General features: G+C 42.4%; 1 protein-coding gene across 7 annotated transcripts in view; it reads right to left on the bottom strand.

The window, feature by feature from the left end:
• The window catches only part of nek2 (NIMA-related kinase 2), an 80,491-nt gene that overhangs the window by 16,271 nt on the left and 47,926 nt on the right, over positions 1 to 16,294 (bottom strand). For 4 of the 7 annotated variants that reach the window (XM_012968175.3, XM_031890304.1, XM_012968176.3 and 1 more), the window contains 3 exons: positions 12,915 to 13,027; positions 11,377 to 11,448; positions 2,901 to 3,025 (listed from right to left, as the gene is read on the bottom strand). In XM_012968175.3, coding sequence (XP_012823629.1) covers positions 2,901 to 3,025; positions 11,377 to 11,445 — 194 coding nt within the window. In that variant the 5' untranslated portion in view covers positions 11,446 to 11,448; positions 12,915 to 13,027. Of the gene's footprint in view, positions 1 to 2,900; positions 3,026 to 5,424; positions 6,539 to 11,376; positions 11,449 to 12,914; positions 13,028 to 16,294 lie in introns of those variants that run through there. The other 3 variants (XM_012968179.3, NM_001001457.2, XM_031890305.1) reach the window with 2 other exon arrangements.

Here is a 16,294-nt window from a genome sequence, read left to right as displayed (position 1 = left end):
TATTACCTGGGTCTGACCAGGGCCTGAACTAGGGGTTGGCAGCATAGATGCCCATGGTGCAGCGGAGTGGGGGGCACAGGGTGGAACTGAGGCAAAAAGAAAGGTATGTGGTTGCAAGGGGCTTGTGAGTGACATGAGTGGTGGGTTTGTGAGTGTCAGGATTGATGGGTGCAGGGCCTTGGGTGCCAGCAGAACGTGGTCTGACCACGAAAAGGGAACCTGAACCTGAAAAGTCTGTAGATTTCTCGTTTAGTGGGTGTGAAATATAAAGTTCAGCAGCTGCAAAAGGCAAAAGAGGCTACAGAATCACGAACAATAGTTCTGTTAAACCATTATTGTTTGGAAGAAAGGGAAGCCGAAAATACCTGGCAGTACAGTTATAAATCATTACAGGGAAACCATTGCCAAGACCTAGTTCCCGTTAGAAGATGCTCTTTTAGGGAAAACACATGTGGGTTATATTCTATCCTCATAGTTATGTGTTTAGTTAGTACAGGGAGGTCATAAATCGCCCCTCTCTGGTGTAGATCATTTCCATGTTTAGTACTACTGAGCTTTGGTTATGGGGCTTTATCTGTTTTTTATCCTGTATTTTCCATTTGTGGTCTGGTTTGTGCCTACTTCCTCATCTCTATGGTTGTCAATCATCTCTATAGTATGTCACGTGACCTTCCTGATGCTTTATAAACTCAGACCTTTATTGTTGGATCCACAGTCAGTATGTAAAGCAGCAATAAATGTGGGGTTCCCCGTCTGTACATAGTCCCGCCATTTTGTCCCACTTCCTGCTGCTTTCTTTCCCACACTGCCCTGTGGAATAGCGACCAATCAGCAGTTAGGCTGACCTGAAGCCTGTCTTTGCTTGTGTGACTGCAGAGCTGTGATTGGCTATCCCTGCTTTTGGCAGGGATCATTAGGACACACCCACCCCTCATTTGAAACAGGGACAAGGACCATAGCAGATCTATAGGGAGCTCCAATAAAGGGGCCATTTTATAAGATAATGATCATTTTTAGCCCAGAATGAAACCAGCACCATATATTATTCATTATTGCCTTCAAGACTTTCAGTTATGCTATCTTTGACTCCAGAAACAATGTAGCATATGCAAGCTGATTAACTAATACCTGGATGAGAACGGACTTCTGCTACATTGTTTAAGGGTGAAGACACACTGAGCTACTAGTAGCAGCTACTTGTCACGGCTACTAAACCCCAGAAAATCCCCTGCCATAGACAATACTGAGAATTGCCTCTGCTAAAACACACAGAGACAGTTATCAGTAAATGATCAGCATTGTCTATTTTAGTAGCTACGACAAGTAGCTGCTACTAGTAGCTCTGTGTGTCTTCACCCTAATAAGTCAGAAAACAGTAAAGGATAAACAAATACTGCTTTCCGTTGCAATTACATAACCATACAACCACTGGACACTTTAGTTAATATGTACCCAGACGTTACTTAGAATCACACTATGAAAAACAACAGGTTTCCACGCATGCATGAATATTATGCCGTACAGACATAGGATTTTCCATAGGATTTTGGCTGCGGGTGAAGCTTTGGCCATTAAATAATTCAGCTCCGAATAAATGATTCATATGGATTTTCGAGGGAAGAATGTTAACAAGTCTCTGGGCTCAAGAGTGCTTAGTAATAGGAGCCAATTGATTTCATTCGCATCAATATGTATCAGCGCTTCATTCTGTATAATAGTGTAACATTGTCAATGAGGAGATATATACTGTATAAATCCCCATTCATGCTGGCAGCTGTGGCTTTGCAGCTGTCAGCTGCGTATTCTTGGTACAGGGAAGGCATGATTTAGTACAGACCATTTCTGCCTGCCTCATTCTATTCACCTGCTTGAGGGTAGTCCCACTAAATTATTGGGGGTGTGGGGGCTCCAGCAACTGTGCCCTGGGCTCACTGGCCCAAAACACACAATAAACAATGCCCTTATAAAATGCTTTCTAACATAAACTTCATGGCCAGCCCACCCAAATGTATACAAATATACAGAGAAGGAATGTTCTCTGTGCACACAAAGGCATCCATCAGCCTGGAACTTAACCTGGGGATTTTGGCCCCTCCTCTACCCAGACCACACCCCTCCTCTGCCCAGACCACACCCCTCCTCTACCCAGACCACACCCCTCCTCTACCCAGACCACACACCCCCTCTACCCAGACTACACCCCTCTTCTACCCAGACCACACCCTGTTCTACTCAAATAACACTAAGGGGCTGATTTACTAAGACACGAATTTGAATCCGAATTGGAAAAATTCCGACTGGTAAACAAACTTTTTGCGACTTTTTCGTATTTTTTTTATTTTTTCGTTGCCTTTACGATTTGCGCAAAAAAAACGCGAGTTTTTCGTAGCCATTCCAAAAGTTGCGCAAAATCTGCCGATTTTTTCGTAGCGTTAAAACTTGCGCGAAAAGTCGCGCCTTTTTCGTAGCGTTAAAACTTAAAAATCGCGGCGTTTCGCGCAAGTTTTAACGCTACAAAAAAATCGCCAGATTTTGCGCAACTTTCAGAATGGCTACGAAAAACTCGCGTTTTTTCGTGCAAATCGTATTGGTAACGAAAAAGTCGCGACAATTTTCCGAAAAAATCGCAAAATACCGATCATTACGAAAAAAAACGCAATCGGACGCATTCGGCCCGTTCGTGGGTTAGTAAATGTGCCCCTAATTCTCCTTCAACCACACCCAATATACCTGTCACCCCCTCATGTGGTATTAAAATAGATAATATAGATATTATTCAGGAGGGTAGACTGGTCTGCACACAGTAACCTATACCCTCATACTGAATAGCAATATGGCAGCTCCCCCATTAGGCATTCCCTATTGGTACAAATGTATTTCTCTCCGCCATTGTTCCTCACCTGCCCAGCTTCTCCAGCAATTCATAGAGGTCCTCCACATTTTCATGCTTAAATGAAGTCATATTGGGGTTGAACACTTCGTCTTCCAAGTGGATTATATCCTCATATTCCTCCCCCTGTGAAGACTTGGGAAGAGAAGGCAGAAACAGATGAGAATAATAAAAGCTCAGCGAGTGGCTCTGATCCCTCAGTGCGGTTATCTGGCGCATCTCAGCCATTAGGCCATTAGCTATAATTGCGGGGCTTTAGCAATGACTCTCACAGTACATTCAGCCTGGGATTAAAGAGGCCAAACAAATGTGTTTTGTTCCAAACCCCCCATTTCTACATGTGACACACACTAATCTCTCGTACGTTTCCTGTTTTCCATTTCAAAGGCCGAGTCCGGCTCTTATCTCCCTCTAATTATTTGTACAGATCCCCCAAACAGCAAAGCCTTCAATAGCAAACACCCAAGGCTAAAAATGCTAAATAATGTGAGTTTACTAGATCATGTAAAAAATCCTGAGGCTCTTTGCTGGGCTGTTCTGACTGCAAAGTAATTGCACGTAAAGGGAAAATAAACTATTTTTTGACACAAGCGTGTTCACTTGGGATTATGTAGGAAAGGAGCATTAGCACTGTATGAACTTCCAGTAGTAACTATTATTATCATTATTATTAACATTTATTTATAAAGCGCCAACATATCCCGCAGCGCTGTACAATAAGTGGGTTTCATACATTGGACATACAGAGTAACATATAAAGCAACCAATAACCGATACAAGAGGTGAAGAGAGCCCTGCCCAAAAGAGCTTACAATCTACATTATTATTATTATTAACATTTATTTATAAAGCGCCAACATATTCCGCAGCGCTGTACAATAAGTGGGTTACATACATTGGACATACAGAGTAACATATAAAGCAACCAATAACCGATACAAGAGGTGAAGAGGGCCCTGCCCAAAAGAGCTTACAATCTACATTATTATTATTATTAACATTTATTTATAAAGCGCCAACATATCCCGCAGCGCTGTACAATAAGTGGGTTACATACATTGGGCATACAGAGTAACATATAAAGCAATCAATAACCGATACAAGAGGGGAAGGGAGCCCTGCCCAAAAGAGCTTACAATCTACATTATTATTATTATTATTAACATTTATTTATAAAGCGCCAACATATCCCGCAGCGCTGTACAATAAGTGGGTTACATACATTGGACATACAGAGTAACATATAAAGCAATCAGTAACCGATACAAGAGGTGAAGAGAGCCCTGCCCAAAAGAGCTTACAATCTACAAGGAGAAAGGGTTGAGAGACAAGGTGTGGGACTATAAATGTGTTTTTACTCAGAAATGCCACAGATTGAAAGGAAACCATGTTACTCTAAGGAACCATTTCCCAGAATCCATTAGGCTCACAGTGTAAGGCAACACCTCCCTCACCTAGTTTCATTGTGAAGTGATGGATTCTGGGACTTGAAGCACCTCAGCCTTACATAGTGGTTGGTGTATAGATTCTCTGAAAAGACCTAATAAAAGGCACTATGTTTGCCCAAAAGCAGTAACCCCTAGCAACCAATCAGCAGGTAGAATTTGCTGGTCACCTGTTAAAAAAAACCCATCTAATTGGTTGCTATGGGTTACTGCTCCTGGGCAAACTTAGTGCTTTGTATTACACATGGGGGCCTAAGTCCCAAAGTCCATTACTTGATAATGGGACAAGGTGAGGGAGGGGTTGTATTATACTATGAGCTTAAAGGTGCCCATACATGTTAAGATTCGCTTGCTTGGCGAGATCGCCAAGCGAGTGAATCTTTACCCGATATCCCCACCTATGGGTGAGCGATATCGGGGAGCATGTAGGGGGGGCCCTGGGGCTCGTTGTTGCGGTCCCCGAAGTGATTGCCCCATTGCCGCCAATATAATTTGATCGTTTGGCCCTGCGGCTTGAGTTGCCCATACATGGGAAGATCCAGCTCGGTGCCTGATGTAACGGCCGGTTCTGTCTGATCGGATCATTTGGCGGTGACACCACCACACATAACAAAAGGCCATAGAAAGTCACTACAACCACTTCCTTCTAAAAGTATCATCTCATTTCATTCACTCCAGTAGGAAAATCCCAGTCCTACCTACTTTATTGATTTTACTTTACATTTAATTTGATAAAGTAATGCTAAGGAAAGGGTCCAAGTGAACATATGAAGGACATATGAAGGTATAATGTATAATGCATTTGATTGTACAACTGATGTGACCATTCTGAACACCAGGGTGAATGACATCAGGGGCATTAGGGACCCTCATTGCGATCCAATCAAAAGGCATATATACAGCCAACTGAGCAAAGGTTAAGAACCACCCTGGGAACGTACTGAAGCCAAGATCAAGCCTTCAATCTCAGATGTTCTCTATGAATGCCAAAGCCTCCAACCTCATCATGAAACACCCAGGATGGCAATATACACCTACTTTAATCTTCAAGCTCAGAGAATTCTCATTGGCAGCTGATAATACACCTACCTTAGAGCTGTTGCTATAGACTGTGCTACTCAGTCTCCAGAGAATACAACTACCCACTCAGAAGGAGGTTCGGAGGTAGACATGTCCAATCAGGCTTTGTATCCATTTCAAAACAGATTCAGGGCTCCTAAATGGAACCTAATGATTGGACTATTACTCCAGACACCTGCTTAGTCCTCCGAGAGGAAAGTCCTGTCCTCCAAAACAATGATGAAGCACCAAAAGAGCACCCCGGATCAACATCTGAGATATTCTGTAGAAGGACTGAGAGAGAGCTGCTTCTTTTATTCTCTGAGTTCATGAAATGCTCTTTGTGTTTCCTGGTCACACCTGGATCCTTTCTCTCCATCTGATGGTGGGGAATGGGTGTGGGAATCCCCTACGGGCTACTGAAAAGTATTTCTTAGCTCATCATCAGACCAAAAAACACCCAGTTCAGCTTTCAAACTAACATGGCGACGGGGTTTACTGAGAACCATAAAAATAAATTTACAAGCTTCACAGCTTCTTGTCTGCCGGGAGTGCGTGTCATTTACTATTACTGACTATTTTCTTCCCATGCAAGATATATATATATATTCTGGCACTAGCAAAAGCTTCCCATTCTAAGAATGTTTTATCTGTTTATAAGAATAATACTTTGGAACGGTTGCCACAATTTTGCCCCTAGTTTATAATGGTAATCGCTACCTTGGGGCTGGTCAGACAGTTTCGGTTGAAGAACCCCCAAAGGGAAAAATGAGAAATGCTTTAGTAAATAGTGTATTGAGAAACCAGGTACATTCTTTCTTTATGAAACAAACATGTGACGGGCATATCAAGTGTGTCTGTGGTGGCCCAATTAAAAATATCCTTGCGGGACTATACAAGGTACCAAAATCTAGAACAAAACCCTAATACACTGCCCATTACAATGAAAAAAAGAACAGATAGTAAATTAATCCTATGAAGAAGACAGCTTTTAGCAAATCTTCCCTAAAGGCCAGAAGAAAACCCTTGAAAACTGAGTACGCCTAATGAAAAACCTGGAGAACCTAAAATATAGGTGCCCATACACATGAAGATCCTCTCGCTTGGCAAGGTCACCAAGCAAGCAGATTTTCACCCTACGGGTGGGCAATATCGGGGAACATGTAGGCTAATTCGATCGTTTGGCCCCAGGGCCAAACGATCAAATCATAATGGCGGCAATGGGGCAGTCGGTTCGATCCAGGCCAGATATCGGTCGGGTAGGCCCCTCGTTTCTGCCCCTACACGGGCCGATAAGCTGCCAAATCGGTCCAAGGGATCGATATTGGCAGCTACAATCAGGCCCTGTATGGCCACCTTTAGGTGAAAGGAAAAAGGCTCAAACATTTTCGAAGAGTGATTTTTGGACATAAGGGACCCCGGAATACCCCTGAATAACAAGCTGTAAAAGTCTGAGCAGAAGAACAAGGGCCGACTGTGAGTCAAGAACAAAGAATCCAGGCCTGAATGAAAGAAAAGGCTCCTTAGAATGTGAAGGAACTGGAAGAATGTCTGATTAAAGAAAAGCACTTGGGGGAATCATCTGAATCAGACAGAAATTCTGACCTTTTTGTTCAGTAGATACAAGTCGTGGTAGTAAGTCCCCATGTTGCTGTGTTCTAATAACTGTAATTTATATTTTTGCCAGATTCTATTAAGGAATGGTGCTCAGGTCCAGACCGGGACACCAAATAGGCCCTGGCATTTCAACGCACAGTAGCCCTAACAGCCCCCTTACAGCCCAATAAATAGTAACTCTTTAGCTACAGATGACCAGTCTGGGCCTGATGGTGCTCCTCATTATAACAAGGCCTTTTATCCATAAATCCCCATGTTTAGTCTAGTGCTTCAGAGTAAAAATAATATTTGTGTTGCCCAAGTAATACTGTCCTTCTAGCATCTATTAGCAAATTCCATAATTTCGGCGTTCCTTCTTTAATAAATTCACGGAATGTCTCATATGCATCTGCTTTGACTGCCATTAACCGTGAATGTACTCCAGCTTTCAGTGAAATGAGCTCTAAATGATGCGCTAAATGATGCGTAATGCACCTGCAGCGGTGTATGAGATAGTAGGTGAAAGTACAAAAGGCAATTTATTTACACAGTTACCTTTGGTGATGGGCGAAATGGATTTGTGGCGAATTTCTGCGTTTCGCCATTGGCGGATTGTTTAGTGAAACGGATGAAAACATTTGCCGCGAAAAAATTCGCCGCACGTCCAAAATTTGTCGCGGGCGCCAAAAAAATAGCTGTGCGACAAAATAATAGCCGCGGGCGACGACATAATAGCCGTGCGACGACATAATAGCCGTGCGACTAAATAAAAGCCCGGGGCGACAAAATAATAGCCGCAGGCGATATTTTTTTGCCACACAACATTTTCGCCGTTTCGCAAATTTTTCGCCATTCCGCGGATCTTTTAAAAGATTCGCAAATTTTTCGGCGAAGCTAAACGGATACAGATTCGCTCATCACTATTTATTACTATTCTTGTAATCCCATTCAACACTGAGGCTTTTGATGCAGGTAAGCTCATAAGGGTGGGTTGAGTAGGACCTACCTTGGCAATGCCCATAGTTACTGTAAGGTAGGGAGATTTACCCCACATGGGTTGGTTATGGTGACCATCTCTACATTTTCTAAAGCTACAAATCAGGATAAATGAGGTTTCACCCCTATGGGGAATGGTTCCCACTGTATGAACATCATTGCAAACATCCAGTTTACTAACCCGTGGGGGATATTTCTAAATTGGCTTCATTTTGTAGTTTCAAACATACCGCACTAGATACTGAACCCTAATGTGTGAAATGCCTGAGCCGAAATCATCAGTTATAAGTCATTAATACAAATAATGCACACTTGAACAGATTGAAGGTTGGACATAATATAAGAAGACATAGTTCACTGGAAAAGGCAATTATGCTCTGAAAGGTTGAAGAGAAGCGAGGAAGAGCAGCAAGAAGATGGATGGCAATAATCATGACTATGCCACACAGAAGACCCGATGAGAAGACATTCTGGAGAAACATTATTCATTGTGGGGACATTTGTATCTCCTGATTATTCTGTTGCCTAATAGAGTATCTATACTCTATGGTTTCTACAAGTGATTTTTAAGACAAAGCAGTCACATAGGGTGATACAACAGCATGCAAATGGTGTCCGAGCAGAGGCAGCGAATCAACAGCTGCACTGGGAGTTGAGTGCTAGCAGAAAGGTTTGCCACTCAGCTGGCAAGATAGAGCAAGGCTGGGCTTTTTTTTCCCCAGTAAAGGCAACCCTACTGCCAAGGTGATGGTATAAGCCATGCCTGCAATTACGGGAAGGTTGGTGCATGTGTATGGGACAGTGCATCTCAGCAAGATGGTGGCATCTCCATGCATTCATCTGCCCATCCCATAGCTACGTAGATAGGGCGACCAACAGTTTTGACAAGTACCAGGCCAAACTGCTGTAAATAGAATCAATATCTACATCAATGATCCCCAACCAGTGGCTCAGGGGCAACATGTTGCTCCCCAACCCCTTGGATGTTGCTCCCAGGAGGCTCAAAGTAGGTGCTTATTTTTGAATTTCTGTCTTGGAGACAAGTTTTGGTTGCATAAAAACAAAGTATAATGCCAAACAGAGCCTTCTGCAGGCTGCCAGTCCACATAGGGGCTATTAAGTAGCCAATTATTGCCCTTATTTGCACCCCCAGGAACCTTTTTCATGCTTGTGTTGCTCCCCAACACTTTTTCCAAATGCGGCTAATGGGTATAAAAGGTTGGGGATCCCTGATCTACATGGTAAGAAGTTGGGTCATTTATAGTTGTATGTATAGCATTTTACATTAGGGTCCAGTGAGTCTGACATATTATTTAAACCAATGGTGCAGTCATATACACCTGGACCTGTGTTAGAAATATATTTTGTCTACATTAGGCAAAATGAAAACCATGGTCTATTTGCACTTTTTTTGAATAAGGGCAAATACACCATTGTTTTTATAGAAATCAGTATTTGTCTGTCCCTTTCTGCGCTACTAGTTCTGGTTCGAGGAAAGATCGGCTGTCTGCAACACAGGAATGGGCCCTCGGGGCAGAACTGAAAGTATATCTGTCATTCCAGAGGCAGAGGCTTTAAATTCTTTGACAAATACAGGGCCCTAATGGTGGTACTGGGAATGTTGGGAGCTTTATGAGGAAAGAGTAGCCACGTAGTATCGCAACATGGCATTAACCTCTCTGCTGCTGCTTAGACATAAAACTACATAGTGGGCAATAAATAAGCAGCAGGCCTACTGCCCAAAATGCCAGGTGCAGTTTAATGTGAGTTGGCACTTGGAACAGATTTGCTGTAATGGCTTTTATTGATGCCATAAAGTCACCAGATGCCCTTTCATGTACAGCAAGGCCGTAGGGGAATCTCAGTTATCTTGATCTCATTGCTGGAACGTGGATGTCAAAGGACTTAAAATTCCAGACGAGGTGCTGGGAGGCCGTGCATTTGTTGAAAGGAAAATATATCTTGTTTTCACTAGCGGGGTTTAGTTTCCCTTTGGTTACACTGAGAACTTATCTGTTCAGTACATTAAATTTCAGACATATAAATAGGACTTGATATATTGCTTTCCATCAGTGAGGTATTAAACAGACAGCTACCATCTTGGGTGCTCCTCTATGGCTATTACAAAGAATGGATAAGCCTAGGCAAGCAATATTCATGTATAAATACAAATACATGTAGAATAATACGATGTGTGTGTTAAGTTTATTGTAAAATAAATGTTTGGTATCTTGTAGATCAGGGAGGTCCAACTGGAGGACCATGACCCTTCCTAGGGACCCCATCTCCTGCATGGAATCTTCTCTTTATTAGAAACCTTTGGGCCTGTGATATTATGGATAAATGGAAAATTTTGGCTAAAATGTTATTGTTGGATCTTTCGGCTTTATGGTCGTCCTTTCTACCGACCGGAAAGTACAAAGACTCTCTGGTCAAGAAAGTGATGACAAGACAAAAGTCTTATTTCTATTATTATTTTCAATTACTTTTGTTTTCTCCCAGTGGACAGGGAATGGGTCTATCATTCAAGAAAGGGCCCAAATTGCACATTGAAAAGAAATAACCAACTTCAAATTCTTGTAGAATTTCACATGTTCACTGTGAGATTAAGTTCTCCATAAGAAATATTATAGATGACACTTAGCTCATCAGTTTGCTTGATGGTGTCCTGGTATCTCTATTAGAACCCAAATAAAGATATATAGAATAATTGGTACTAGTTCAAAGGCCTTTTCTGCTGAATAAAAGAAGTTTGGCCCAACTTTACTTTACTGCCTAATACAGTAGTTTTATTCATGGCTTTCCTGTATGGTAGCCTCATTGCTAACCAGTAGAACATTGTTGGTGGGTTGGCACCTATGTTATCCAATCACGTTGAAGAATAACTGTTACTACTTCAAAGGCCTTTTCTGCTGAATAAAAGAAGTTTGGCCTGACTATAGGGGCATATTGACCTTTACTGCCTGATACAGTAGATATTTTTCTTCATGGCTTTCCTGTCTGGTAGCCTCGTTGCTAACCAGTAGAACATTGTTGGTGGGTTGGCACCTATGTTATCCAATCACATTGGTGTTCCAATTCATCCAAAAATGTTCAGTTGGGTTATCACTCCAAACTAATCCCTGTATTTAGATCTAACTCCCAGCATTGGTTCCTTCCCCAGTAACAGTAATCATTGGATCAGCAAGAGGAGCAAACACAGCTGGCAGCTAGAGATATCATGCACAGCAAGCGATAGAGCATGTGATTAGGGCAGCCCCCCCTATTTGTTGCCAAAGGAATGCCTCCCTGCCAACAAAAGGGTTATCCAAAGCAGTAATCAATCATCATGAGCGATGCCCAGCCAATAATTCCGTGTTGTAGGAATTGTTCCTTAAGGAACACTCTCACCTTGGAACCTCCATTGGGGCTTCTCACCCCCATGTTGGCAGGATCTGGAGCCCTGCCACTCTCTGCCATTGGCTGGAAATACAAAAGACCCAGTGTTAGACCACCTAACCATCCGGTGATGGTAATTAAACTTAGGGGGCTGTTCCTGCTGAATTGTGCTTAGTACAGGGGAATCCCTATGCTGCCATAGTTTTATGGTATCTCTCTGTACAGGCTATGAGCAAACTTAGGGGGCTGTTCCTGCTGAATTGTGCTTATACAGGGGAATCCCTATGCTGCCATAATTTTATGGTATCTCTCTGTACAGGCTATGAGCAAACTTAGGGGGTTGTTCCTGCTGAATTGTGCTTAGTACAGGGGAATCCCTATGTGCCATAGTTTTATGGTATCTCTCTGTACAGGCTATGAGCAAACTTAGGGGGCTGTTCCTGCTGAATTGTGCTTAGTACAGGGGAATCCCTATGCTGCCATAGTTTTATGATATCTCTCTGTACAGGCTATGGGCAAACTTAGGGGGCTGTTCCTGCTGAATTGTGCTTAGTACCGGGGAATCCCTATGCTGCCATAGTTTTATGATATCTCTCTGTACAGTCTATGGGCAAACTTAGGGGGCTGTTCCTGCTGAATTGTGCTTAGTACAGGGGAATCCCTATGCTGCCATAGTTTTATGATATCTCTCTGTACAGGCTATGGGCAAACTTAGGGGGCTGTTCCTGCTGAATTGTGCTTAGTACAGGGGAATCCCTATGCTGCCATAGTTTTATGGTATCTCTCTGTACAGGCTATGGGCAAACTTAGGGGGCTGTTCCTGCTGAATTGTGCTTAGTACAGGGGAATCCCTATGTGCCATAGTTTTATGATATCTCTCTGTACAGACTATGAGCAAACTTAGGGGGCTGTTCCTGCTGAATTGTGCTTAGTACAGGGGAATCCCTATGCTGCGATCCCTGTATAGGCTATGAGAAAACCTAGAGCAATTGTGCTCTATAATGAGGGTTAATTTGGCTGCTTAAACCATCATGTCTGGGTGTTGCTAGACCATGTCCTATGTTGATGTTTTGTAATGGAAATGTAACATATTAAGAGGGCTATGGGATTAAATAAGGGAGATTGTAGCCAGTCTGCCAGCAAAAAAACAATGGCTACTTAGGCAAGACAATGCTTTCATTGATGCTTGGGAGAATAAAAATAATTATAAACTAAGCCCAATAAAAATGAGGGTACTATACAGTGGGCCATTAGGCATCATTCCCAGTGCTATTCTCATTTGCTTTGCATCCTCACTGCCCTAACAGTCTGTGCCATGTCTCCCAAATATATAATTGCCCTTCCTTGGCGCATCTTGTCTCCATATCCCTCATTATATATTAGTTCTCAGATACACGACACTAAGCTATGAATCCCCCGGAGGCGATGGCAGCCTGGTATCCAGTTCCAGCAGAACCCGACGGCTCTTATGGCAGCAAACAGAAGGCAGACAATTAGCTGCGAGTGAAACCAGTAAAACATCCAATTGAGCAATTCAGCAATATACTCACGCTTCCAACTCCGCTGCCACTTTCAGAACATGATCACGGGGTCCCCGCAGCTCGGAGCCAGCACCGCTCAACTGATCTTAATATTCTGTGTGCCAGTCACGCTAATCTGAAATCTGGGGGGAGAGAAATAAAGTGCATCACTTCTGCCCTAAGGCCACCCCAAACAAAAGCCTCCCTAAAGCAATATCCTATAACAAACTGGATGGTGCTGCCTCCCCAAATACAAATATTACCCTCCCTCTATAAATAATAACGGAAATGATGGAAAGGCCATCTCTCATAGACTCCATTATAAGAAAATAATTCTAATGTTTAAAAATGATTTAAAAGGTAAAACAGTACCTGTACTTGATCCCAACTAAGATATAATTACCCCTTATTGGGGCAGAACAGCCCTATTGGGTTTATTTCATGGTTAAATGATTCCCTTTTCTCTGTAATAATAAAACAGTACCTGTACTTGATCCCAACTAAGATATAATTACCCCTTATTGGGGGCAGAACAGTCCTATTGGGTTTATTTAATGGTTAAATGATTCCCTTTTCTCTGTAATAATAAAACAGTACCTGTACTTGATCCCAACTAAGATATAATTACCCCTTATTGGGGCAGAACAGCCCTATTGGGTTTATTTCATGGTTAAATGATTCCCTTTTCTCTGTAATAATAAAACAGTACCTGTACTTGATCCCAACTAAGATATAATTACCCCTTATTGGGGCAGAACAGCCCTATTGGGTTTATTTAATGGTTAAATGATTCCCTTTTCTCTGTAATAATAAAACAGTACCTGTACTTGATCCCAACTAAGATATAATTACCCCTTATTGGGGGCAGAACAGCCCTATTGGGTTTATTTAATATTTAAATGATTTTTAACAAACTTATGTTATGGAGATCCAAATTACGGAAAGATCCATTACTCGAAAAACCCCAGGTCCCGAGCATTCTGGATAACTACTACTAATAATGATAAATGTGATTTGTTAAACTCTTCTACTTTTGGTACGTCTGACTTTCCCTCCATTATTTGCTCAGCACAAAATGATGGCTTTTAGTAAAAATTGTTCAGCTTCTCAGAAAAAGCAAATGATTCCCCAGAAACAGCAAATGCAAAAAAAAAAAAAAAAAAAAATACAAAATATGGAAGAAAAATTAATTTCCCTGGCAATGATCTCTGTGTTTCGGTACCATGTATTTTACGTTTCCAGTTTCCACTTTTTATACGGCGCCGTGTGTTTACTGGCAATGTAATCAAAGACACTCGGCATGCAAATGGTTAAAATAATGATTATTTTGTATGAGTAAAAAGCATTCCTCTAGCATCCATTCTCTCTATGGAGTCAGAATCCTCTTGTTTTCTGGGCCTTAAGTAAATATGCAGTCAATCATCCATGGGATGGCCACTCTGCACTACTCCCATTGGTTACTGGAGGATTACAGATGGGTGTTCCTATTGAATGTTAAAAACATTTACTGCAGTATCTGGCACAGCCTGAAATACAGTGGCTTGCAAAAGTATTCGGCCCCCTTGAACTTTTCCACATTTTGTCACATTACAGCCACAAACATGAATCAATTTTATTGGAATTCTACGTGAAAGACCAATACAAAGTGGGGTACACGTGAGAAGTGGAAGGAAAATCATACATGATTCCAAACATTTTTTACAAATAAATAAGTGCAAAGTGGGGTGTGCGTAATTATTCAGCCCCCTTTGGTCTGAGTGTAGTCAGTTGCCCATAGACATTGCCTGATGAGTGCTAATGACTAAATAGAGTGCACCTGTGTGTAATCTAATGTCAGTACAAATACAGCTGCTCTGTGACGGCCTCAGAGGTTGCTAAGAGAATATTGGGAGCAACAACACCATGAAGTCCAAAGAACACACCAGACAGGTCAGGGATAAAGTTATTGAGAAATTTAAAGCAGGCTTAGGCTACAAAAAGATTTCCAAAACCTTGAACATCCCACGGAGCACTGTTCCACCGATCATTCAGAAATGGAAGGAGTATGGCACAACTGTAACCCTACCAAGACAAGGCCGTCCCCCTAAACTCACAGGCCGAACAAGGAGAGCGCTGATCAGAAATGCAGCCAAGAGGCCCATGGTGACTCTGGGGGAGCTGCAGAGATCTACAGCTCAGGTGGGGGAATCTGTCCATAGGCAACTATTAGTCGTGCACTGCACAAAGTTGGCCTTTATGGAAGAGTGGCAAGAAGAAAGCCATTGTTAACAGAAAACCATAAGAAGTCCCGTTTGCAGTTTGCCACAAGCCATGTGGGGGACACAGCAAACATGTGGAAGAAGGGGCTCTGGTCAGATGAGACCAAAATGGAACTTTTTGGCCAAAATGCAAAACGCTATGTGTGGCGGAAAACTAACACTGCACATCACTCTGAACACACCATCCCCACTGTCACATATGGGGGGGCAGCATCATGCTCTGGGGGGGCTTCTCTTCAGCAGGGACAGGGAAGCTGGTCAGAGTTGATGGGAAGATGGATGGAGCCAAATACAGGGCAATCTTGGAAGAAAACCTCTTGGAGTCTGCAAAAGACTTGAGACTGGGACGGAGGTTCATCTTCCAGCAGGACAACGACCCTAAACATAAAGCCAGGGCAACAATGGAATGGTTTAAACCAAAACATATCCATGTGTTAGAATGGCCCAGTCACAGTCCAGATCTAAATCCAATGGAGAATCTGTGGCAAGATCTGAAAACTGCTGTTCACAAACGCTGTCCCTCTAATCTGACTGAGCTGGAGCTGTTTTGCAAAGAAGAATGGGCAAGGATTTCAGTCTGTAGATGGGCAAAGCTGGTAGAGACATACCCTAAAAGCCTGGCAGCTGGAATTGCAGCAAAAGGGGGTTCTACAAAGTATTGACTCAGGGGGCTGAATAATTACGCACACCCCCCTTTGCAGTTATTTATTTGTAAAAAATGTTTGGAATCATGTATGATTTTCCTTCCACTTCTCACGTGTACCCCACTTTGTATTGGTCTTTCACGTGGAATTCCAATAAAATGGATTCATGTTTGTGGCTGTAATGTGACAAAATGTGGAAAAGTTCAAGGAGGCCGAATACTTTTGCAAGCCACTGTATAAATCCCTTTACTGCAGTATCTGGCACAGACTAAAATATAAATCCCTTTACTGCAGTATCTGGCACAGACTGAATTCAAATGTCTTAACTGCAGTATCTGGCACAGACTGAATTCAAATGTCTTTACTGCAGTATCTGGCACAGACTGAATTCAAATGTCTTAACTGCAGTATCTGGCACAGACTGAATTCAAATGTCTTTACTGCAGTATCTGGCACAGACTGAATTCAAATGTCTTTACTGCAGTATCTGGCACAGACTGAATTCAAA

This window comes from Xenopus tropicalis, chromosome 8 (assembly GCF_000004195.4).
Source record: "Xenopus tropicalis strain Nigerian chromosome 8, UCB_Xtro_10.0, whole genome shotgun sequence".
Classification (NCBI taxonomy): domain Eukaryota; kingdom Metazoa; phylum Chordata; class Amphibia; order Anura; family Pipidae; genus Xenopus; species Xenopus tropicalis.
This window is presented reverse-complemented; position numbering and strand designations above follow the sequence as displayed.